Source organism: Protomyctophum parallelum (genome assembly GCF_964188405.1).
Source record: "Protomyctophum parallelum genome assembly, chromosome: 21".
Classification (NCBI taxonomy): Eukaryota; Metazoa; Chordata; class Actinopteri; order Myctophiformes; family Myctophidae; genus Protomyctophum; species Protomyctophum parallelum.
The window spans coordinates 20,455,551-20,481,942 of record NC_139713.1 but is presented as its reverse complement, the minus strand read 5'-3'; the positions used below and the strand labels follow the sequence as shown (position 1 = coordinate 20,481,942).

At 43.1% G+C, this 26,392-nt stretch overlaps 1 protein-coding gene across 4 annotated transcripts in view; it reads right to left on the bottom strand.

The window, feature by feature from the left end:
* LOC310879410 (glutamate receptor ionotropic, NMDA 1) overlaps nt 1-26,085 on the bottom strand; it is a gene marked incomplete at both ends in the record, with an annotated part of 35,686 nt that extends 9,601 nt beyond the window's left edge. For 3 of the 4 annotated variants that reach the window (XM_083794068.1, XM_083794069.1, XM_083794071.1), the window contains 19 exons: nt 1,703-1,848; nt 2,238-2,347; nt 2,752-2,913; nt 3,424-3,581; nt 4,099-4,247; nt 5,072-5,184; nt 5,688-5,806; nt 6,543-6,707; nt 9,166-9,293; nt 10,918-11,053; nt 11,453-11,539; nt 11,832-11,976; nt 12,268-12,442; nt 14,090-14,211; nt 14,906-15,003; nt 15,842-15,904; nt 20,813-20,989; nt 22,070-22,204; nt 25,837-26,085. In XM_083794068.1, the coding sequence (XP_083650194.1) occupies nt 1,703-1,848; nt 2,238-2,347; nt 2,752-2,913; nt 3,424-3,581; nt 4,099-4,247; nt 5,072-5,184; nt 5,688-5,806; nt 6,543-6,707; nt 9,166-9,293; nt 10,918-11,053; nt 11,453-11,539; nt 11,832-11,976; nt 12,268-12,442; nt 14,090-14,211; nt 14,906-15,003; nt 15,842-15,904; nt 20,813-20,989; nt 22,070-22,204; nt 25,837-26,085 (2,637 nt within the window). The remainder of the gene's footprint in view (nt 1-1,702; nt 1,849-2,237; nt 2,348-2,751; nt 2,914-3,423; nt 3,582-4,098; nt 4,248-5,071; nt 5,185-5,687; nt 5,807-6,542; nt 6,708-9,165; nt 9,294-10,917; nt 11,054-11,452; nt 11,540-11,831; nt 11,977-12,267; nt 12,443-14,089; nt 14,212-14,905; nt 15,004-15,841; nt 15,905-20,812; nt 20,990-22,069; nt 22,205-25,836) is intronic. The other variant, XM_083794070.1, reaches the window with a different exon arrangement.
* Between the last annotated feature and the right edge of the window lie 307 nt (nt 26,086-26,392).

Below are 26,392 nucleotides of genomic sequence, written 5' to 3'. Positions count from 1 at the left end.
ATGACATAAAAGCAAAACGGACGCCTTGTGAATGTGGTCAACAGACCCCTGTGCATAACTGTAGTTCCCTTTTCCAGAAGGGGGCATTAAACATTTCCTGTCAGTTTCCAATTTGATTGTCTCAGCAGCAGAACACCTTCATAACATTGTAAATGTAAATATGAAATACATGCTTAAACATGTAGCTAAGTGTAATGTTAGAGTCCACAGAAGTGAACCTTTCAAGCCTGTTTTCTCAACTCGCTGTTATCTGAGGAAAGAGCTGCAGGTATGGATGATCTCCTCCGCTATCTCCAAAACTGGTGGGTCAAACTGAACAACCAATATGTCAATTTGAAGCTATGGAAAAAAAACGAACGAAGAATGACTTAGCCTCGGTCAGAAACGGTCACATATGCGTTTCCGGTTCTAAACCTATGAGAGCTATGAGCTCTAATGAGCCACGAAACTGACTGTTTATGCCACATTCTTTATAAGGGCACTGCGTTTAGCCACAGAGCCAGTTGACGGCGAGGGCAAATCATGTTCTTCAGCGAATGGACTCAGGACATCATGCCGCAGCTGTTGCAGCTTGAATTGCTATCTGCTTGAGCGGACATTGAGCTGCACAAACAACAAAGCCCCCTGGGTATGCGAGTTGTCTTTGATCCTGCTCTATGTTAAGCGTCTGACACATGGACACCACACAGACAGGTTATGAGCAAAAAACTCCAATGTACCAATGCTGTGTTCTTCTGTACAGCGATGCATGTGTCATCCCTGACAGGGCATTGATTTTTAGTCGCTATATGCTCTTTGATGTGTTAGTTCACAGCTGCTGTTAGTATGGCCGCCCGGAGTCAAGTAAGTCAATAGAGATATGACACTTTCAAAGTGCATTGAAAATGAAAACGTCATTGCTGTATCACATTTACAGCCGTGCGTTAGGCCATGCCTCTTGGCCTCGTCATCTGATCATTTACAGCCGTGCGTTAGGCCATGCCTCTTGGCCTCGTCATCTGATCATTTACAGCCGTGCGTTAGACCATGCCTCTTGGCCTCGTCATCTGACATTTATGAAACATTGTAAGCGCCAGTGCAGCAGCATAGAACTACCAATACATGCATGGATGGAGAATGCACAATTATCATTGTTATTATTACTATTATTATTATTTTAAGAATTCCAGATATCCTTATATAAGGGCCACTAAGCTAATTATCTAATTAGTACTCTAATCAGTACGCTTAAATGAAAGGTGACTTGGGGTGAAGATGACTCTGCTAATTTGTTACATACTAACGACGTTAGTGACGTCCCAGCCACTGCTTGACTTCCAGAGGCATCCTTAGTGTCCTGTAGGCACACACAAGAGACACGGGCATGGTTGGCCCCGGGGGGCACTTTACCAGGACCTGTACCAGGACCTTTACCAGGACCTGTACCAGGACCTTTACTAGGACCTGTACCAGGACCTTTACAAGGACCTGTACCGGCGTGGCCGCTGGCCAAGCGCTTCAGCGAAGGCACCAGACGTCACCGTCACCGTTTCTCAAATAGCTCTCAAACTGCAAATAAAGAAATCTCTCTCTGTATAATAAAGGCAACAGAGAGGTCAAAGATGGAACTCTTCCATCCAAAAGATGAAGGGGGAGGGGGGGGGGCCCTACCCAGCTGTCCCCCCTCCACCCTGAGAGTGACAGCGGAGGAGATCATCCATACCTGCAGGTTTTTCCTCCAAACGTTGACGGCCGCAAAGGCCAGCTGCATCTGCTTCCTGCGGGCGTCTTTATGGCGCTTGTAAGCGATCTCAATAAAGATGAGGAAGATTCCTGCTGCAATGCCTCCGGCCACCAGCATGAAGACACCTGTCGGGGGGACGAGAGGGCCGCACGCACACACGCGTGCGCACACACGCGCACACACACACACAAACACACACAAATGGCAGAACAGTAGAAGATGAGGCACTGGTCTGTAACTCTTTTGCTCCTACTGAACAAGACCACGTGGGTTTGCAGGTCATGGTCAGCAGTCGCCGCACAATGTGAGAATTAATGGTAGACGATGACCGCACCAAGAACGTGCACGGTGCCGTAAAAGCACTGTAGGAGCACCGTAGGAGCGAAACACAATTTTTCAAATTAAAAACATTTAATTTGAAAGGTATTGGACAAAAAAGGGCCACAGTACCTTACCACTGCAGTTTTTGTCCAATCACTTTTAAAACGGTTTCTTTAGACCAGAGGGACCATACCTGCCATATTCTCAAAGGTGAGTGTGGCTGGGGCATTGCTCCTTGAGTCACACTCCTGGTATCTCACCCAGGTTTTATCTAGGTCTTCCATGAAGCCGTTCTCATGAGAACTGTAGGTGGGGGTGGGGGGGGGGGTGGGGGTGTGGGGTCAGGGGAGCGGTAGTGGGAAGAAAGGTCACAAAGTTAAAACACGACCCCCCCTCCCTCGAGCCGCCGACTACCCAGACTGCGACTCAAGACGGGAACACACACACGGACAGCGGGACAGGTATGTTTGACAGACACTAAGACAGAGAGACAGACGAAGACGTGACCTGGGAAGCGACAAAAGACAAAACAGACAGATAGACAAAGGGTGGGATAGGGGAGACACAAAGAGAGAAGATGCTAACAAAAGGCGATGTTTTGGGTGGCTGCAAAAGAAGAAGAAAATTATAAAAAAGATAAAAAAAAGAAGAAAACAAAAATGAAACAAGATGTCATACGAGTAAATGCTGCTTCGGCTGGGACAGACCTGAGAATGGCCAGGGACACATTCTGTTTCCAGGGGCTGTCCTTGCGCATGCCTATGCCAAAGCCCGAACGGAAAAACAGCTCTCCCGTGGTCACCAGGTCGCACTTCTGCGAGGCTTCAAACTCCAGCACCGCAGAGTCCCAGATGAATGCATGCAGCTTGCTGTGGGGCAGGGGAAGGGAGGGGGAGCGGGAAAGGGGAGGGGCGTGGGCAGGGGGTGGGTGGGGGTGGAGTAGGGGTTACGGTGTAACAGTACAATGATTTACATACACATACCAACCAACAACCCTCCCCCCATTCTCGCACACAGTTTTACCGGGCCAACGTTTACATGAAATCCAATGCCGGACGGATGAGAGCGTGTCCCCCATTGGATTCCCCCCATCTCAAAGATGCTCGACTGGGTACAACCTGAAAAAGGTGGTGTTCCTTAACTTAACTTCACACTGGGCTCCAGGCCCAGTGTGAGCCACGTCCAGGCCTCGATTAGGGGGGCGACGGGCCCGGACCAGAGAGGACGCCGCGGTAAGTCCCGCCGGCGTGCCCTCGCCTGGTCCAACGGTCCGTGATCCCGCGGGTTGGCCTGGACTGGCCCTTTGCTACATGCCCGCTCTGACAGGCTGAGCCTGTGGGCCGACCAGTGATGGTCGGCCCAACCTGGCCGAGACTCACTTGTCACGCACGGCTTGGATAGCTTCGGCGGCACTCTCATAGTTGTGCTTCTCCATGTGACGGTACATGGTGCTAAGCTCCACCTGCCGCCGGAAGTAGATGTCCACGGAGCTCTGCTTCACCGTGGCGTAGATGAACTTGTCTGATGGATTCCTGAGCTGTGCATGGCAATACGAGCAGAAGAAGGCATTATTTTAGGCACACATACCTCACGCTACCTGGTTTTAACCTTAGATTAGAACGACTTACAAAGTGTAGCGAAACAACAACAGGACCATTTGGTCAGGAATGCATACATGCGGGGTTGTCACGATTATTTTATTCGATGATCAAATGATTGCGATTTAACGATTTAATTGTGTTTTTGAATAGAAATTACATTTCTGTTTGGCTTTTAGGCTTCGTACACTAAAGTTGCACAGGAAAGATATGACAAATAACTTACATTAACTTTATGCTTTATAGTTGGGAAAAAAAAAGAATAGAAAAAATGTATAGTGGAAATGGCCGATCTACTATTTCCACTATTCTCTTTAAAATTTGGAAAATATATGAACATATTTCAGATGGTGGTGATTGCCGATTATGATGATGAAATAATTGCTATTTATCTAAAACAATTGCGATTAGGCGATTATGTAATAATTGTGACAGCCCTATATGCTGCATACATACTCTCGGGTCATTGATGCCGGTAATGCGCTCCTCAGGCCGGTCCAACACCAGGAAGGCTGCCAGGTTGGCAGTATATGATGCCACGATGATCATGGCAAAACCAGCCCACACCATGCCTAAGATTCTCGCTGAGAAGCTGCGCGGTGCACCTATAGATGTTGGACAGGTGCAAACAACACATTGCATTTCATTCAGTAACCATGAGTATGTATCTACACGTAACTTACTTGCTCAACTTCACATCGATTTTACTGTGTTCTTTCGGCAGGCCGCGTAACAACGAGAAATGTGACTGTGGTGTAGCTGCAAAGCAATAAGCAAAATGACTGCATCACTGGCGAAATGTGAGCAGATCTTGGGCATGCTTTGTCATTGAGTTAAACCAGTGGTCTCCAACCTTTTCCGGATCAGGGCTCACTTGACAATTTCAAAAGTGTTCGTCCACTTTAACATCTGGTCAAAATGGTCAAATTATTTGATAAAATATGGGGACGGTTTATCCAATATATTACGGTTAATGATTTATCTTATTTAATGGTGGAAACTGAAAATGTCTAATTGTATTCTCTGCAGCTGTTTGGTCTTTGTTGTTGTTACCAGTCTAAGTGCCCTTATTTTATTATATTGTATTTATATATGTATGTACTGTATGTTTTATTTTATTTTTTTAAGTAAAGTCTGATGTATTATGTATTGTTCTGTTGTATTGTCGGTTTGTAAAAAAAATGCAATAAATATATTGTTTAAAAAAAAAGCGTTCAAATGGAGCGTGTGCATTTTCAGTCTAGTTTAATGATCAATCAATCGATTGTGATCTGGATTGGATCAGTGAAACTAACACATTAAACATTAATATGATATTATCATTCAAATCCTGGCCCACTATAGTGGGCCCCGGCTAACAGGTTGGAAATCGCTGGTTTAAGGACATCGCATAACACAACAGTATACGTCTTTTAATTCCAGTTTTCACCTTCTCCTATTCCAGAGTTCAACAACACTCCCCAGGAGAACCACATTGCGGACGATAAGGTGAGGGCGTCTTCTTCCTCTTCTTCACTGTTTACTTTAAACCTTCCAAACGGGCTAGAGGAAGGAGGGGAGGTCGCAGGAGACAACAGGTGAGAATTCATTTTTCGGAAGAACGGGGGAGGAGAAACACCCTTATACTTATAGAGTACAGGGAAGGGAAAGGGAGGTGGAGGAGGGGGGTCTACATGAGCGAAGCAAAAAGCCAGAGGATATTCGACCCCAAAGGGGAAGAGAAGAGAGACAGAGAGACGTTTGCCGCAGACGGACAGAGCAGTGAGATGGTTTGGAGGCGATCTTCACCTCTACCCTCCCCTGTGCACCGCTGAGATGGAAGATCTGCAGCCGTCAGGAGGAGAGTGTAGATTGGCGCGCACGCACACGCCCAGATCCACGCACGCAATCACACGCACACGCACACGCACATGCACGCGTGCACACACACACACACACACACACACACACACACACACACACACACACACACACACACACACACACACACACACACACACACACACACACACACACACACACAGAAAGAGAGGTTCCTCTTGTACCTGAACCGGTCTAGTAGGTAAAGCATCACCGCCACCACATGCACCGATAGACCCACCAACAGCCACAGAGTGCTTTGGAACGGCTGCATGAACGAGTCCAGTGTACTACGAGGGATTTCCTGGAAACACAAACCACACATGGTCATTAAACACACACACCACACATGGCCATTCAACACACACCACACATGGCCACATGGTCATTCAACACACACCACACATGGTCATTCAACACACACCACACATGGTCATTCACAGAAACACACACCACTCATGGTCATTAAACACACACCACACATGGTCATTCACACACCACACATGGTCATTAAACACATTCACGGATCTTCTCCTCTCTTCTCCTGCAGATCACCTTGAGCCTTATTTAATGCCTAATTGAGTGCAGTGGTTCTCAAACTGTTTTTATTTTATTTCAAGCATTACCCCAGGGATCCAAAATGTACCCGTAAGGGTCCACTTGGTTCCATTTGTACACAGCCTGTATGGGTCCATTTGGTCATTTTGCTCCCTCCCGGAACCTCCAAGGGACTCCTTGAGGGGGTCCCAGCAGGGCTACTTGGAGAACCACTGATTTAGGGTATACGGTGACGGTCACACATGTTGCACAACCGAAGGAGAGTGGCCAACACATGCCAAGTCGTCAAAAGAGGTAAGGTTCGAACTCCGTAATCAACGACACGTGGCGCGGCAATGCTTAGTAGCTAAAAGCTCCACCTCCGTTTGCTCACATAGAATGGAAGTAAAAGGGACTGTTTCAGTTCCGTGCATGTGTGCGTTTGATGCCACCGCCGTGCGCCGAAAATAACCTTTTAGACCTGTGTGGAAAAGCTCACATACCTTTTTAACGAGGATGGTGAGGCCTTGGTACTTGAACGGCTTGGAGAACTCTATGTACTGGGCTCGTTCATTGTTTATAGTCAGCGGGGCAACAATCATGTCGGCCAGACCCCCCAGGAGCTCTCCCATCATCCCATTCCACTCTTTCTTGTTGCTGTTGTTTACCTGCAGTCACAGGAGTAGTGGGTTAGTGTTAGAAAGACACATTATTGCTTGGTTTCTCTGTCAATCAATATTGCCAAGCAGTACGACATACACGGTTAAAACCTCACCTTGAACTAACATAAATGTTCGATGGGATGTCCATTGACGAACATTTTTGTCTTGAGCAAAGAATTTATAGTAGGTCTATGTGTTAATTAATAAGGGATTAATGTACACTATGATGCATTATTTCACAAGTGAAGACTTAAACTTTGCAAGCAAATGAATCCCTAAATAGACTGAATGGTCTTCTCTGGCCCAGAGCTGGTACATGGGTCCATTCAGTCAATGTTGTTCAGCTCATCCATGTCATGTCCTTGTCCACATCACATTCACATTCACATTCACATTGTCCCTATGCGGGAGCTAACTATTTCCGTAGACAACGCCCTGGTAACGTCTGTCCCAACAGCCAGGAATCTTGGTGTTGTCCTGGACAGTCAGCTCTCGTTCAAAGCTCACATCACAGCTGTCACTCGATCATGTAGGTTCACACTCTATAACATACGACGAATTAGACCGTTCCTCACCCAGGAATCAGCCCAGCTCCTAATCCAGACAACAGTCTTGTCAAAACTCGACTATTGTAACTCCCTCCTTACTGGCCTACCAGCATGTGCACTTAAGCCTCTCCAGCTGATCCAAAATGCAGCAGCTCGCTTGGTCTTCAACCAGCCAAAATTCTCACATGTCTCCCCCCTGCTCCGCTCCCTCCACTGGCTCCCGGTCGCTGCCCGCACAGAATACAAAACTCTGATGCTGGCATTCAAAGCAACCAAAGGTATGGCTCCCCCATATCTTACAAGTATGATTGAACCCTACAAACCCTCCCGCGCACTCAGATCAGCCAACGCAGGGAAACTGGAAGTACCCTCACTAAAAACGCCGGGACAACGCTCCACACGTCCCAAACTCTTCTCCCTTCTGGCTCCAAAACTGTGGAATGCACTTCCCATTGCAGTCAGAACTGCAGCATCACTCCCAATCTTCCGCCGTAGCCTGAAAACCCACCTTTTCAGACTCCATCATGGCCCATAGCACTTACCCTAACCCCTTACATAGCATTTCTGTTGGCTTAGATAGCATTTGACACAGACTTATAGCATGTTATGTCGACAGCACTATAATTGTATTGTATATAGTCATAGCACGCCATAGTACATATGTATAGCATAGTAGTGAATATGTATAGTTTATTATGTATAGTGTATGTATAGTTTCATCATATAGATATTCCACTGTTACCTTCTTATCTTACGCATGTTTCATGATAAATGCTTTTATGTGATGTATTCCCATGCTTTTGTTCTTGCCTAAATGTAAGTCGCTCTGGATTAAGAGCGTCTGCTAAATGCCTAAATTGTAAATTGTAAATTGTTTTAACATTTTGTCCAGATTACCAGAGTGGAAACAATGCAATACAACACGACAGTGAGGTTGCCCGTGAGCGCCTGACTGACTGACTGTGAGTCAGCCTTTCCCCACTTCTTCGTTTGGTTGTACCTAGCCTCGGAAACCCAGACGTTTTTATTTCAATGTTGTTCCTGACCTTATTCATTAGTGGGGAAATTCAAAAACTGACACCAGAACAGCGTCTATGGCCAACTTCACACTTCTGCGCCAGGTTCTGCCAGAGGGGAGGAGACTTTGTCCCCCACAGACCTTTGTTCTATGACTCCGCATTGGGTTCAGCTTTGGAGGTTAGTGAAGTTAGTGAACAATAAAGCATTCTGTGAGAGTTGTTAACAATGATGATTCATAACAAACTAGAATGGTGTGCTCAGTGGAACGTATCTCTGCCAGGCCCGGGTGGAACTCCATATCTGGGCATGTCTATGATGACAGTCACAATGGCGTTATCTGTAATTGGGAAAGGTTTCAGCCTGATCCGAATGCCATTGACTTCCATCATTACATTCTAGGGTCTAGTGCAGCGGTTCTCAACCAGTGGTCTGGGGACCACCAGTGGTCCTCAAAGGCGGTACCCAGCTAAATGGAAAGTTGGTAACGAAAATACCAAATGGACCCTTATAGATATTTTACTCTTGAGAGGGTAAAATGAAATACAAATACAAATAACCAAAAGTTAATTATTGTTGAGCATCTGCATTACTCAATTAACAAGAAGTCTACACAATTAGAGAATGTAGAAGAATTGATATTCTGATTGCCTTTCATTGTGGACAAAATATTCTAAGGTTTGGGTCTGAGTGGCTAAATCTCTTCAAACGGTTCAAATACAGAATAAATAGTTGAAAACGTAATCTTCCCCCTTCGGCCTGGCGGAGATACTTTATCATTCAAGTGAGGCACATACTATATAGAGTGAAATATACTTAAACATCTTGCATTTCATGCACGTTAATTAATGCATAAATAATAAGACTTAAAGGATCCGTTCCTCGGATGTTAAACTGACCCGCTCTTGTGTTCCAAATTTCCCATCGGCCACCAGATGCACTTCATAGGTAAAGTTCATGGTCATGGCCAGCTTTATCAGAAGATCAACACAGAATCCGTAACAACACTGAGGTACAATTGGGCGTCCTGTAACACAACCAGCAGAAGCTGCAAGTTACAATCGCACTGGAGGAAAATACATGACATTAATCTTGGAAGAAAAACAAAATAATCCTTACAGCGCACACACATACATAAAGCTAAATGTGTGTCACACACAGACACGGCAGACTCACAATCAGTGGTGGAAAGTAACATTTGGAAAGTACTATTACTATTTTACTTTATTTGACTATTTACATTTTTTGGATACTTAGATACCACTACATCTCAAGAGGCAAATATTATACTTTTTACTCCACTGATAGCTTTAGTTACTAGCTACTGTAGCAGATTTAGATGGTACAAAACATACATTAATCACCCAGCTATGTTATACTCAACTGTATGTTGGCTTTTCAAAGATTAACCATCTACAAGCTTACACAACGCATTGCATGACACTTTGAGTGAGCTTGTAGATTAAGTAAATATATTTTACTTACTTTACTTTGATACTGTCAGTATATTTTGATACTTTAGTACTCTCAATAAAACTTAGAATACGCAACTTTTACTTTACAGTATTACATTTTTAACTTAAATTAAAAACCTGAGTGCTTCTTCCACCACTGCTCACAACAAATGAACAGCGTTGTTATGTTCTAATAATATGGACACTGTGTTATATGGGGTTTGCAGATAATGGTTAAGATGCCTTTAAGAGACTGGTTATTATGGGATGCTACGTAATACACAGCGCGCGAAATAACAAAGAAGTCGGTTCTGTACTGAGACAAGAGACTAAGTAAAGCAGTGTTGGTTCTGGTTCAATCGTGTGTGCGTGTCACTCTGGCGTTTGCTAAAAAAAACCCATCATAGACAATATTGAAGACATGGAAAAGTTGACATTCACAATAAGAATAAGAGTAGACCTCTATGAAAAAAGATGGGGAAAAATGGTCATTGTATAAATGGACAAGACGTGAAACATAATAGAGTAATGGAATGTTAAAAAGGTGCCCCCCAAGTAAAGGTTCTATTTGAGTTTTCTTTATTTTGTAATTTTATTCATAGGATTTGTCTGTTCTGTTTTGTTTTATGTTTTACTTTGTTCTGATTTCTGTGTCTCTAAGTGGTTGTCGTGAAGTTTGTCTTTTTTGCTTTTGTTTATTTGAATATATGTCTGTAAACCCTAAAAAAGCCATTCCCCACACATCCTGTACACCAGTGGTTCCTTAAGTGGGGTCCGGGGACCCCCAGAGGTCCTTGAGGGAGTTCCAGGGGGTCCCCAGCTAAACGCTAGTTTGGAACCAAATGGACCCTTATGGGTCTGTAACTCTAAGAGTTAGTGGGAACCACTGATCTAAAAGCTCACGAATGCATCGCGGCTGAGAGAATGCGCCGTGAGCTTGCACAGACGGACTATTTCTGGCGAGCATCACCGGCACACAACCATGTATACATGAGACTTCTTCACACTCCATTCAAAGTACACACACCCAAACACTCCACGACATGAGAGGCGATCACACGTACAGTATGGCGCACACACACAGCTATATGCATACATATATAGATACCTACAGTATATATATGTATGCATCACCTGGAGATGGTTGGCGGTTGAGTAAAAAGCACAGTGATGCTATAAACGTCCCTGATGGGTTACCTGGGATGGTCTCATTGGGGCCAGTGCAGATAACCTTTTTAATCAAGACTCCGTTTAATGTCATTTCCTCCTTACAGGTCCCATCCAGTTGCGTGGGTTTCACATACACAAATGGCTCCTGGTGTATGGTCACTATCTACAACAGATGGGAGAGAAAGATGTTTATCGTGCAGAGATATTTTCACCCGGACAGAAAGGCTGGAATGGGCAACCAAACACCTGGGCGATATATACACACGTATGCGTAGACGTGCACAAACACATGTACACACAGTAAAATAAAGGACACAGGAAATAGTCCTGCAGGAACATGACACACCTGAAAGATAAAAATCGTAACTTTATGAACCATATAACAAATATTCTTGCATGGGAACAGATTTACCTGAGTCCTCGTCTATAACATGTTATTTGATCGCTGTAGGTCCATAAGTGTGTGTGTGTGTGTGTGTGTGTGTGTGTGTGTGTGTGTGTGTGTGTGTGTGTGTGTGTGTGTGTGTGTGTGTGTGTGTGTGTGTGTCACACACATATATACCTTTAGTCGAGTGGACATTTGGAAGCCCCGCGGTTTCTCCGTCTCTCCTCCAGGCCAGATGATCTTCCTCTGATTGTTCATCACCACCTACATGGAGGCAACACGCACTTTAGCAAAAACACCAGAACCAACAATGTGAGGTTGATGAGGCTAAACACGGATGAGTCAGCTGGTTTATATAACTGTTCTTTTCTTTTGATTACCAAGCATTTTGCGACATCCTGCTTATAGGGTGCTTTGGTCTTTAGCTTGTTGTTGTTGTTTTGTCATTCCTTAAAATAACTGCCCTTGTATTAGTATGCTCTTTCTGTAACCATTCTCTTAATGTCATATTGTATGATATATTTCCAGCCTACATCATATTGGACTTTGAGCTGACCTGTGTTCCATTGTAAATGCCAACTTGAACGAGTCGACTCTTCTGGTAGTTGAGAATACTGTAGTGAGCAAACTTCCTGTCTCCATCATCATTGAACTCCACACGCCCCGTAAGGCCTTCGGGATACTTGGATGACATCAGTACCCTTTGATTGATTGATTAATTCAATAGTTTATTAGACAGAAATGTAAAAGCAGCAAAAGAGTACAGTCAAACACTTAGTCCAAAAGGGATAGCACAAAAGAAAATCCCTTCTGGTTTGTTTCCATTTAGAAGAGAAGAGAAGAGAAGAGAAGAGAAGAGAAGAGAAGAGAAGAGAAGAGAAGAGAAGAGAAGAGAAGAGAAGAGAAGAGAAGAGAAGAGAAGAGAAGAGAAGAGAAGAGAAGAGAAGAGAAGAGAAGAGAAGAGAAGAGCATGCCCATCCTACAGTACCTACCTTTTAAAGAGAGGCCCTGTCTTCCAGATGTTGGTGTTTCCAACACAACCTCTGGGGGGCTCTGTGATGTTCTCCTTCTCAAAGAGTTCCTGGATGGACTGTGCCACTACAGCCACTGCATCATTGATGTGGGCTGACTCGTTCTTCCCGTTGATGAGCTGGAGGCCAATGAGACCTGAGACCAGGCCACAGCAACAAGCGACAAAGAGACAATCACTGACCTGGCTTCATAAAACAGTGTTTCAGGATCCTTTTGCAATGCTCGTAACATAGAAAGAAAGCTTATAAGGGCTCTAGTCTGGACATCCTGAGTAAAGGTCACACATGAGGCAGAGGATTCATGTTCCATCTGTTCTACTATGTTCACTTTCATGTTGTGAAGTTAATCTTATGCATCAACATATTTTGCAACTGTCATTCATATCTCATGTCCAAGTGAGTTCAAGGTGTAGCTTACATCTTGGGGAATATTTTACCTGTGAATTTCTCTATGTTTTGAAAATACAACTAAGTATATCCAGTATTTTACATACAAAGAGGTTCACAAACAGTTCCCAATAAGTGGTGCTTTCATATCTTAGATATATTTATTAAGAATTAGGTGGCGCATTAAAAAGAAGAAGAAGGGGGGGGGGGGGGGGGGGTGGATATCCAATTGTAGAATTAAACTAATTTCTTGTCAGTGGCACCATTTGCCTGATGTTGCCATTCGTGACCTTTACCCAGTGTTAGAGTCCCTTGAAGTTGGATTTATCATTCAGTTCAAACACACTCAGGGACCAGGTTGTGAAGTCAGTACAAGCAACACACTATTTGTGGGATCAAACATTCACACCATCAGTCCTATACAAGAAATGGTACCGAAAAAGGTATATGTATACCAGAAATGGGACCAGAAACGGTATAACAGATGGCATACACCCCAAATGGTATACCAGAAATGGTACTGTTGCATACCAGAAATACCACTAGAAATTGAACCAGAAATTGTTCTATACATGGTATACCAGAAATGGTACCAGAAATAGAAACGGTACCATACATTTGGCTATTCCAGAGTTGGTAGCAAACAGACATTGTACTAGAATTAGTGTACCAGAAAGACAAACCACATCAACAATCCAACTTCAGCTAAGTTTTCTGATTGCAACTGGTCCAACAGTCTTGCAGACTCCCAGAAGAAGACACAAAGTTGGGGTTGTGGAGACAGAGACATGGGTGCAGACAGACAAAGAGACAAAACATTGTCTGCAGGGTGTTGTTTGTGCTCGAGTGGTTAGGGGGTAGACGCTCGACATTTGTGACCACAAAGTGAGATTATCAATGGCATTAAGTGAGTCTTAATTGTGCAGAATCTGGCAACAAAGAAAAAGGACTGTAGTTGATCCTTACCATTCTATCTCAGTTACCCTTCAGTGTGGGGGGTTTGCAAAACTCCCTTCATACATTTATGAGAACCAAGCTATTAATATGGCAGAATAGCACAATATATTTATCTTTCGGATTGAAACATTACTGTGTGCATTTACACGTCTGTAGGTTTTTTTTTTTAATGTAGAAAAACGGGTAATTTGAGGTTACAGGGATACACATTTTAACTGAGAACTAAGTGAAAACCACATGAGCCATTTAAACCTTTAAACATTGAATGCTTAAACATTTAAATGCTTAACATACAGCAAGCAACTTTACACATATAATCACACAATATGCATCTTTCATATTGACACCTCTCCCATGTGCATTAGGAGGACTGCTCACACCCGTCTTGTTTTCCCCACGCACGGCTCCATAATGGATAAACTTCACTGCGTATACGTACCGTCTGGCGCCTCGCTCAGGGCTTTACCGGACATCTCACGCTCGCCCACCAGCCAGACGTAGCCTGACCCTGTCATGTTGAGGAAGCGGGCAGCCTTGTACACTGCGGCAGCGTCCTCCTCACTGCAATTTGTCATATTGATTGAAAGGTTATCATGAGATACGGCAAAGCATGCCAGTTCAGATTACGGGCATCAAGAGGAAACACTGTCACTGGGGTAGATTTAGGGTGGTTGACCAACATACAAATGTTTTTTTTTTCATTCAAAATAGAAGAAGAAGACACGCTGTAAATCCTTTTCATCAGCTATCCCAAAACAGTCATTTCTATAGTGCTCCAGTTCCAAAATGCTACCAGACAAAAACATAACTCAACAGACATCAATCATCTCTAAATATACAGTATACATATGCTGTAAAGTAAAGCATCTGGGCTGTAAAAATTATCATTTTATCAACCAAGAGTTTAAGTTGCCCATTATCTTTATCAGACTCTAATTCATCATCTTCATCATCATAAAAAAACATAATTTAAACTCGGAAGTACAAGGGGGCAAGCCCTCATTTACAATGTAGCCGATATTACATTACAACAAAACATACTCTACTACTAGAGTACTATAGTCTCCAAACTACTGTACAATACTAAATTAACAAAGAATTCAATTATTTTATTATAAAATAATAATAATAATACAAATCAATTACAATCAATCAATAATTTCATCTTGGCACGTATAAAGACTTTTTTTCTTTTCTTTAAATATATCATAGTGGAACATACAGTATCTCTTTGATAATGAGAGATTGGTATCACCTGGCGGAGAGTATGATGACGCGGGCCTCCAGCTCTTTAGCCTCCAGCAACAGGGCAGTTAAGTTTGTCTCCTGGCTGAACTGGAGGACTTTCTCTGCCTGCGATCAGGGCACAAGAAAGGTCAAGCGAGCTACTTACCCCCCACAAACAAACATCATGCTCCCTCTTTACCTGTTTTGCTCGGGCGGGCGTGGTTGTGATTTCGTTCGGAATAGGAAGGAGAGGGGGGGAAAAAAGGAAAGCGATCCAGGGGTTATCGGGCTAGAACTAAAAAAATAAAAAAATGAAAAAAAGCTTGGAGAGGGGGGGAAAAAAACTTTTTGCATTTTTCACATGCAAACTGAGGGTTTATCAAGGCTCCAGAAGGACGTGCATGTTAGGTAGAGGGAAGAAGAAGGTCAATGCAACCATTAACTAAAAACGGGTGAAGGGGAGTGAGGGGGGTCTTTTTCCCCCCCAACAAAAAAAGTAATTGTTGAAAACTAGGGAGGTTTCTACAGAACAGGAGGAAGGAGCATTTGGGAAGCGGCGAAGAGTAGTGTCCCATTACCAGATCTCCACAAAGGAACGGACTTGCAATTTCTTTTGTGTAAATATGTGTATGTGTGTTCAGAGTACATGCATTCCTTTATATTGAAGGAGAAAAATGAAAAATGATAAAAAGCGGTGCGCGGCTTATTGGTGTGTTCTTTCTTTTTTTTCTTTTTTCTTTTTTTTTTTCTTTTTTTTTTTTTTACCGAAAATTATCATAACAAAAAACATTCTTCATTGAAATCATAGGGAGATGTCTTAAAGTAAAAAAATAAAGAAAACACGTGCTACCGGGAGAGGAGGGGTGTCATTTCTGGGTTCGGCTGGTGAACTGCTCGGGCTGGTTTCTAGTTGCTACGTTTTGAAAAAATTGGTGGGCGGCGTGCATTGACCATGCAAATATACCTTAGGTCCTCGCTTGTTGTCATAGGACAGTTGATCCATATTTTCATAGTTCCTTTTTTTATTCTGATGAGTAATGTGCACAGAGAAAATATGCAGACACAGAAAAATATTATAAACAGTTGAAAATGGAGGGCAGTAAAGCATTCCAAACAAATCTCCACTTTTCTGCTTCAAACTGGGATCTTTAACATGGGACTAGCAAAGAACACCAAAGACGACCATTATTTACTGTATGTGTACCGTTTAACCACGTGGACTAATGCGTCCCTATACGTTCTATGTCTTAATGAGCGAACATTCGCCGAAAATAGCAGATCTACAAGCCTGTGAGCTTGTAGATTTTTGGCAAAGACATTTGGTGTAAAAGAAGAAATGTGCCAAGATAGACCCCTGTCAATTAAGTATTTATAAATGTTTTAGAGTCCAATTACAAAGAAAATCTTGAATTATCCAACCAGCAATTGGCATTAGGTCTCAGTTCTCCCTCATGGCTCCCAAGCTGTGTAATGACCTCTCCCTTGCAGTCAGGACTGCAGGCTCACTCCCCATTTTCCACCGCATTCTGAAAGCTTTACTATTCAGACTCCACCTCATTGCTTCGGTATAGCTATTTTCATAAATGCTAGTTATACTATGCAGTGACTTTGTGTTGTGCTTTTTGTAAACTTAACAACACGCCATCACATTGCAATTCAGTAAATTACAAATTATGCAGGAGGTATGGCAAATACACAGGAATGGAAAGCCATCGAGAGGGTCATGAGAATGGCAGAAAAGATTATTGGGGCGGCAGTGGCTCAGGGGTAGAGATGAACAGCTGGATGGGAACCGTGAGGTTATCAGTTCGATCCCGGGCTAACCCAGAGTTAGTGCCTAAGTGTCCTTGAGCAAGACGCTGAACCCCTAATTGCTCCCGATGTGCAGGTTGGTGCCTCGCATGGTTTCCCAATCTATGTGAAGCGCCTTGGATAAAGGCGCTATATAAAATGCACCATTTACACTGCCTGGCACTGCAGCATTTAAATCAGGACAAGCAGCCTCAAGAACATTAGCAGCGTTCCTACTCAACTGATAATTGTGCACTAGAAACCCAGCTGCATAACACACACACTCTCTCACTGTGCTGTACTACACTGGTGACTTCATCATTTACCACCACTATACTTTATCATTACATTGTTGTTTCATTAAAAAACAACAACATTACTACTTTATTGTTACAATAAATTATGCTATTATTATTATTATCCTGTGCTGTACTACCTGCCCTAATATTCTAACATTTACTTAGTCTGCACTTAACCTTTAGCCATGCACTTTACTTACGTACATATTCTACTTCATTGATACTGTGGGGGTGAATGGACAATAAGCATTCCTCCATTCTACTTGTTACACATTGCAACAAAAAAAACTTGAATTAAAAGAAAATACTGCAATATTACACAGTGACAGCACTAATTCTCTGTAAATCCTTGTCAGTTGACATCTCAGCCAAACACTCAAACCGGCCCTGAGGCATTAGCACTATTTTGATTTCCAGTCACATCCTGTAAGGGAGACTGTTGTCTGAGACGCGAAGCCATTTTGCAGTGAAACGCAGAGCATCTTTCCACTTCACAGTCACACAGCCTCTTCCCTTCACAGCTCACACCTCACTGCAAAGTTCTGAGTGTTAATATAGCACTAAGAGTGCAAAGATCGCCCTGCTTTACACTCTCACTCACTTTAAACTGACACTCAGGACTTTGAAGGAAACTCTGCGTCTGTTAAGATTCCCTTCGTGGAGTCAACACTGTATCCACATTAGTTCATTTTTGCTGACTGACAAGAACATTCCATAAGAAATCTCATTCACAACTTGATTTTATATGCTCCACTGAAAGGATTACCAACCCACCATGCCCATATTTAATCTGATGCTGCTGTAGTTTTTGCCACATCATTCTGCACAAATAAAATGTCAACTTTGATCTATGATTATTATGAGGTCAGTGGGCAATGTTAGAGAAAACTGACAAGACGTAGGTACACCTCTACATTGTGTTTGACACATTCTGCTCAATGCAGCAAAATATCACACGTGGTAGATTTTTGAATCCCAAACATTATTTTAAAAAATATATATATACTACAAGAAACCTTTCTGGATCATTGTTACGATATTATATTAATCAGTCCAACTCGATTAAAGCTCCATTGTGTGATACTCTGCCTCACCAATAAACAAGGAGAATTACAATAACAACCCTAGTTGCCTATCAAAAAAGGTCACAAACACCCAACAGACTACGGAAACGGAGAAAGCAGGACATACTGTATATATACTGTATATTACAGACAGACTGTTTACATTTTCCTATCATGTCAAGACAGGTAGTTTAAACCATGATATGTGTGTAGGCGTAGTTGACTGCATTCCCAAGGGCTCTACACTATGGCCCACTCTCACACTGAATATATTTGCCAAAAATAGCCGATCTACATTGTGAGCTCCATCCATTTCAGTGAATGTTCCCCCCAGAATAGGGATGCTAGGTTTCAACTGGTTAAATGTATCTGGGACTGGCATTATTACCATTCAGCCAGCATTCTCCTAAAAGTAATCTTAAAATCTGCAGTATTGAGAACTGAGAAGCATTATGGGCATGGCAGTAGCATTATGTCTCTCGATGAATAATGTTTTGACTATCAATGCAGCTTTAACCACTTAAACCCTCTAATCCTAGTAGAACTGACCTGAGTTACAACTGTACTTCAACCGCTTTTTTCCATCCACACCAAATCTCTTCGCCTAAAATAGCATTTTTGATTAATATGTTCCCTGAGAATATGGATGCTGGGGTTCAAGTGGTTAAACAAGAATTCAATATTAAATTCCAGCAGCACTGCGGTTAACCTGGCTTTGTCTTCTTCCCAAAGGAGTTCTTCGGAATGCTCTATTTTTGCAGCTTCAGTCATGCATGAATATTGCATGTTGTGTCGCTCATGTTTGCAGTCTGACAAAATCCACTGTGCACAGACTCTTTGCTGGCTGATAAAGACTGTGACTGTGTAATTGGTCTCGCTGATGACTAGACCTGAAGCTGACCTGAAGGCTTTATGCAATGGAAAATAACAAGCTGCAAGAAAAGTAGCTTGGTTTATTTTTGTCAACGCAAGCGAGACTGTATTGTGACAAAAAGCGGCAATCATCCTGTCAAATTCTCCAAATCCTCTTTTCCACCTTTTAAATCCTCAATTTACCATGAATTACATTTTAAGCATGTATCAATTATCCAGAGCCACATGCAACGAAAGAGCAAGTAGCCTACTGTACAGTTTAAGCTCAGTGCTCAAAAACAGCTTGACATGACCTTCATTGAGACATCGTTGTGGGAATTGGACTTCACCCTTCTACCATTAAGAATGCGAAACAACCACTGAGGTACCTCACAATAGGGAGCACTGGGGTAACCGTGTGGCTAGTCTAGTCTGAAATACCACAAATAGAAATACTACTGTATAGTCCTGAATTCAACATTTTACTACTCTTTTTTTGTTTGTGTCAAATGTACTGTGAACTTGTAGATTGGCTGTCAAAAAGTGTACGAAGGACTATAGGCAGGCTAGATTTGCAAAATTGTACTTCAGTACAGTCAGTACTTGCTGTAATTTGTTACTTTTCCAACACTCGGGACATCACAGAACACAATGTTTATTCTGTATTCTGTTGTCATCCAGTTTATGCAAGCACGCAAGCACATTTATTTTATCTAGGTCATAAATAAAACGTAAAAGTAGTCTGAGCAGAACTGATAACATTAGACTGGAGCGGACGGACTGTCTTTTGTCTGATAAGGTCATGCATTCCTACACAGTATGTTTGAATGTTATAGCTCCTTAAAAAGCCATCGGTAATCACCTTTAACACAATATTCAGTATCATCAGCTCTTGAAAACAGCATGCGGCCTGCTGTGGATGACTATGGGCATATGTCGTAGTCAATTTTTCATCAGGTTCCAATTTAATTACATCTCCAAATTGGGACTCATTTCACTCTGTCACACAATTACAGCACCAAGGCCCAGAGGGGCTCTCCCATGGAGGAGACAAAGAAGAAGAAAAACCAGATTCATATCCAGATGCACACACTTCATTGGATGTCACATAGTTTGTTTGTTTGTGTTTTAGTTTTTCTTCCCTCTCTTTTCCAAATGGAACCACAGCATCACAATCTAGTCTATTTTGGACTCATGGTGGATCAGCACCTTTCACTGACCCATTTAAACCTGTCTTAGTCTTAGAAAGCTCTGAGCTCTACTTAAAATGTCAGTGTCTTTGGCAAGTCCTTTAAAGGCAAAAGAACCATCCCCGTTTCTAAACAGCCAAACCTACAGCTGTAACAGCGTACCAAAACAAAGCAAAGCTCTATGACTCTGCATTTCATAACAAAGCCAGAGAGTCAGAGACCCTTCATATATTATGCCTCTGGGAAATTAAAAGAACGCCCTGTGCAGCCCTGATGATGCCCCTGAATACTGAATACATCTTACTGCACAACAGTCTTTGATGGTTTGCAAAGCCCCATGTTAAAGTCCACCATTTGGCTCCCATTGTGGAATAAGACACAGGATAATTTGGACTATGGCAAAAAGCAACGTGAAAGATGAGTAAATAAACATACACACTTTTGTCAGATTAGACCACATTAAACGCTGTTGATGTCTCTAGGAAATGTTAGCCATATGTTTACACAATGGTGCGAAAGAGATGTGGCCACACAAACAGAAAGGAAAACAGTTACATACATACATACATACATAAATACATACAGTACATACATACATACTGTACATAGATCGACCTTTGAGGTTAAGAAACAGAGGCTTACACAACAGGCGTACACACAACACACACACACACACACACACACACACACACACACGGTTGAGGTGGGACACGGTTCCCTGGGAGATGGAGCGTCTCACCTTTGTCTCTCTCTCCTCCAGGAGAGTCTCCAGTCTCTTTTGCGCTGCCCGCCCCTCGTGGTCGTCGCTCACGATCAGGATGATGTGGTTCCAGCGGAACTCGCGCATCATGTCGAACCACACGTGAGCCTGATGGGAGTAGGGTGGCACGGTCCTCAGAAAGGACAGATGGATACTCTGAGGAGGAGGAAACGTGAAAGCAAGAGAAATCAGTTAGATATTACTTGCGTATACACTGTTTTTTTTTTTTTTTTTTTAAGATATTTTTTTGCGGCTTACGCCTTTTATTGATTTTTTTGAAGGGACAGACAGTAGGCTGACAGGAAACGGGAGAGAGATGGGGGGATGACATGCAGTAAAGGCCGTGTCGGGTCCGGGAGTCGAACCCGCGGCACACTGCGACTGGATTACCAGTCCGGTGCCCAGACCGTTACGCTACGGCCTGGGCCGCGTATACACTGTTAACCGCTAAACCCATTTAAAATTACTATTTTTTATATTATCGTTTTAAAAGCCGAACGTGCGCACAGCAAGCCGTTGTGCGCTTGTAGATCTGCTGTTTTCACTACATCTGTGCGTCAATCTTGTATGATGACGACGTTTATGAAGAAAACATGCGCATTTTAAACTCTGAGATACAAGGTTTCTGCCTCGACAGCGATATCTAAAATGACACAGACGGATAGAAAGGTATAACAACGTACAGGCTTCCCAGGTCTAAATAGGTTAAGCCGTATACCGTATTATAGTTTGTCATGGGCCAAATATTGAAAATAGGCAATCTAAAAGCTCACAACACTACACATAATTTTTTTTTATTTGTGAGGGTTCATGTGGTTAATGGTTTCATGCTTGAAGTAAAGGTTAATTCAAGATGCCTCATGATGCAGCCCCACCACACCCACACACACACACACCCACACACGCACACACGCACACACACACACACCCACACACCCACACACGCACACACGCACACACACGCGCAAACGGCTCTCAGGATGAAGACATTACTCAGGTCACAGTCATTATTAAGGCTCTCAGGATGAAGACATTACTCAGGTCACAGTCATTATTAATGGCCTCCTCTCAGATTTCAGTGGGAAGGCCATTTAATCACAGCTCACATCTTAATGTACGGAGAGAGGATGTTTAATCTTAGAAGCCTTTCTAATCTCCCCCTGGGAACTCTTTCACCCTCATTCTCTCTCTCTCTCTCTCTCTCTCTCTCTCTCTGTCTATTTCTCTTTCACTCACCTTATCTGAGTAGATGGACATGCGAGTGGTGAGACCCACGACAGGGATGCGGTAGAAGCCTGCCGTGTAGGACACAGGCGTTGGGGTGAGGTGATCGTTGGACTGCGGAGGGTGACTCACCAGGATAGCGTAGACCTGCAAACAAATGAAAATGAAAATGGCAATCAAAGAAAGTCAATTAAATATACAGGGTGGTTAGAATAGCCACACACTTATATGTAGCCTAGATGCAAAGATGAAGGCTTCTGCCAGAGTTGGGACTTCATGCATGGTTTCATTCGTTTTGCCCAGATGAAGACATATGTCATAAGCGTAAACATTGGCAGCAGCCGTAATAAATAGTTTTGCTCCAAGGCTGGAGTGAGTCCTTAAACTGCAGCAACTTTAACACATGGCTGTCTGTGTGGTCTGTCAAGAAAACCAATGAATATGAGAGGGGCATGACATATAGAGAGAGGCGTGAAAAGCAATTTCGATCATCTTAATCACTATACACTTAATCACAATACACTTAGTTGACCGATAAGTTGGTCTACTCCTTTTCTCCTCTCTATACTAAATCTCTTTGCCACAAATAGCTGATCTACAAGCTCACAAGTGAAGGTTCATGTGGTTAAAGGAGGATGATAGATCATTTTAACATCTTGTTTGTACAAATGTGCAAGATGTACGTAGAATGTACATCTTAGCTGTGGCCCACAATAACCTACATAGCCTGTACATAACTTTTCCTTTAAAACCTGAACATTTAGCTGACATTAACTGTACTGCAGCAGTGTCTTACAGCAAGTGTGACATTAGAGCCATCGTGCAACCAATAGCACATTCCACTCCATCCCTAGCATATACGTCAATAAAATAAGACGTATTCTGTAACAAGAGATTTGACGAGGATTTATACTATTCACTATGAAAACTATACACTGTAACAGCAGACAGTGTTCTACAGCCAAAAGCCAAAAGTAGTTTCCTGGGTAAAATGGTGGCACATGCTCTCCTTTCTTAAAGCTCTGCCTTCGGAAATGCCCTTGAGAACTGAACGAGGAGGAGGAAGAAAGCTGGCAAGGCTGCACAGATATGGATGGGTTCTGCATGAGCAGCCCGTATGGCTGTGTGAAGGCTTTTTCATCCAAGCACATGCAGCTCCCAGGCATCTACTGTCCCATCTGCCATGGCGCTTCCATCTCAGTGACTATCATCATCATCACCCAAAAAACAGCCTTTATCTCATTAAACCTCTCATGATTAGACGGACACACGAGTTAATTCGTTGGTGTGATCTCTTATACACACAGACGTTCGTGTGTGTGTGTGTGTGTGTGTGTGTGTGTGTGGGGGGGGTGGGGGGGGGGTTCACAATATAACACATGAAACATTGCACATGTACTCTCTAGAGCCCCGTGGTCGAATAAGGATTGCGCGCTAATGCAGTGGGCGAGCAAGTGACAACTTGACAAGACACTGTATTACCACAGGAGGCTCTATCAATTATGCTCATTAGATTAAGCGTTAAGCAAAGGGCCCGGGACATGACGAAGTGCACTATAGCCGTGAGAGTGGTGTGCTGTTTTGTGCAGAGAGTGGTAGCGGCAAAGAGAGTAAAAAAAGACAGAGAGAGACTCAGTCAGAGAGAGAGAGAGAGAGAGAGAGAGGGTTCACGCCTCAACACTCTGCGCAACATAATGTCAGGACTTTTCAAACGCTACATAGAGCATTATCTGAGACGAGGGTCTGCGCTTTACAAAGTGTTGTTGCGATGGTTTAACAACTCTCAAAGGGCATACTGATATACGCTTATGCGAATGCATAAAATATGGAATTTGAGTTGTTTGTTTGACATTCACACCACATAATGACATGTTTCTTTATGCCTTTTAGATTGCGGAAAGCAAGTTAACATAGATACATACATACACATACAGTACATACACATAAGTGTGTCACACCATAGTCAGTGGTACTTTGTGCAGTGATTCACTAAGACTTGGGACTTCATTGTGTAGCCTCTACTCTACACAGAAGCCGGCTACACAAGCAGCCTCACTTTGGCTAAATCTGTGGCTCGCACACATGCAGTGCAACTATAGAACTACAGCCAAATCGCTAATTGTGAATGATTCATTGCTCATTGGCTCTCTCTGAGCTCGGTCAGTGCACATATAGTAAAATACTCCGTGTTAATCTAACCACATGAACCCATAGGGTCGTTATTCGGGAGTGAACAAACATTGAATGAGAACTGCAGAACTACAAGCTCACAACACTATGATCTTGAAGATGAGCTATTTAGGGCACTATTTTCAGTGCTAAACGCCTTATCCCTAAACTTCTTTGCCTTTTTTATTTTGAAAAACATATTAAAATTGTTCAACTAGCCGATCTACATCAACACGTTGTGATCTTGTAGATTGGATATTTGAACTATTCAAAAATGCTTTTCAAAATAGTAAAAAAAGGCAAAGAAATTTAGGGATAAGGGGTTTAGCACAGAAATAGGGCCCTTAGTATAGGGGAAAGGGTAGGGGGTCTATAGACCCCTGGGGAACTGTGAGAGTGTATGAAATATGAATGTACATTTGCACACTCACAGTTGCAAGTGGATACACTAACACAGTGGATGTTACAGTGTAGGCTCTGCATGTACTCTTATCCAAAACATGAGCCAAATGCCTATGTTTGAACTTTGCTTTGCTTTACTTTGACAGGGTAAAACAAGGTCTATAGCATGAATCTTTGTGCATTTTGTATTGCAGAAACCAAGTTTCCATAATACATATACTGCAGAAATCTGCATATAATGCACAAGGCTACATAAACATCATCAACCATTGATATATATAGGCTACTTTACTTTAATGGAAATGAATGTCTATTCATTTTTAAACTCTGATTTTGCTGCGTAGAAACAAAGAGGTTTGTCACATTCAGGACAGCGATCTGTAATGAAGTCGTTAGAATGATGAATAACACAATCCTAACAGCCAGATGAGGATAAACAGGCAATTTCTTTCCCTCATAAAGTTGTTTGATAATTAGGTCTAGACCTACTTGAGTTATAAAAACCATCAAATCCTCCGTGTGTCCATTTAAAAACTGACCCAGATGGACTAAGGGGACATTTGGGTCTATTTTACGTCTCCCAGGGATAAAGTATAACTGAGTATTTTTACTGCCTCCTGTGGTCCAAAGCTGGACAGTTCTAGATCAGATGGCATGGCAAATGACCGGCACACAATTAATCACACAATCACATATACTTATTGGAACTGATATCGACCCAAATAAACACCACACAATCCTTAAGTGTTCATTTACTTATCCATTGGTAATTGTAACTGCAGGGTGTAATGTAACCAAAAGGTCGCCTATAAGGCTGTGGTTCTCAAAGTGAAGTCCGGGGCCTGCCGGGGGTCCTCGAGGGGGTTCCTGGGGGTCCCCAGCAAAACTATTTACTTTGGCTAAATATAGCACTGAGATAATGCAATTTGAATAATTTAGAACATTTTAACAACGCTGCTTGTACTCAGATTGAAAATCTTTTCGGATGGGGGTCCATGCACGGCCAAATAATTATATAAATTACTGTATGTGGGGGTCTTTAATGAAAATGTTTGAGAACCACTATAAACTATACCTATACGGGTAATTTTGTTACATTTGTATAGGCTATAGGCTACACTGAGTTATGTGGGTTTACAGTGTATGGACATTAGTGACCAGTGAAAAGTGTGTCAGTTAATTTGCATCCCTGCAGAGAGACAGCCTACCTGACTGGAGATCAGGTCTTCGCACACCGAGAGGGCCATCTGTATCGCGTTGGGCTTATGCGTTACGGAGATGGCGGTCAGCTTGAACTTGTCCCGGCCGTAGATCTGGTTCGCCTGGGTCACCGCGTCCTTAAACACCTGCTCGTACCTCTTCTGGCTCAGGACGGCGCCGATGTTGACGATCTTGGGCTCGCAGCCGGCCCGCGCGCAGGAGCACGAGAGCAGCAGCGCCAGCAGATACAGACGCATCGTGGTGATGGTGGTGGAGGTGTTGGTGGAGACAACCAGGCAGCGATCAGCAGCGGCGGCGCGTTCTCTGCTGCTGCCTCCCCGCGTCGGCCGGTCGGCTCGACCAGCCTCCGGAGCCCGCTATAACTGCTGCACCACCACCGGAACCACAGTCCAAATGGAACGTGAAAAGAAAAAAAAAGCGGGGAAAAAAGAGCAAGAAAAAGAAAAGCCCACAGCCGGTAGATTTACATGCACTGCGGAGGAATGCGAGCGACCAGGAGAAGCCCCTCCACTGCAGCATTCATATGGATAATTATAAACTCCC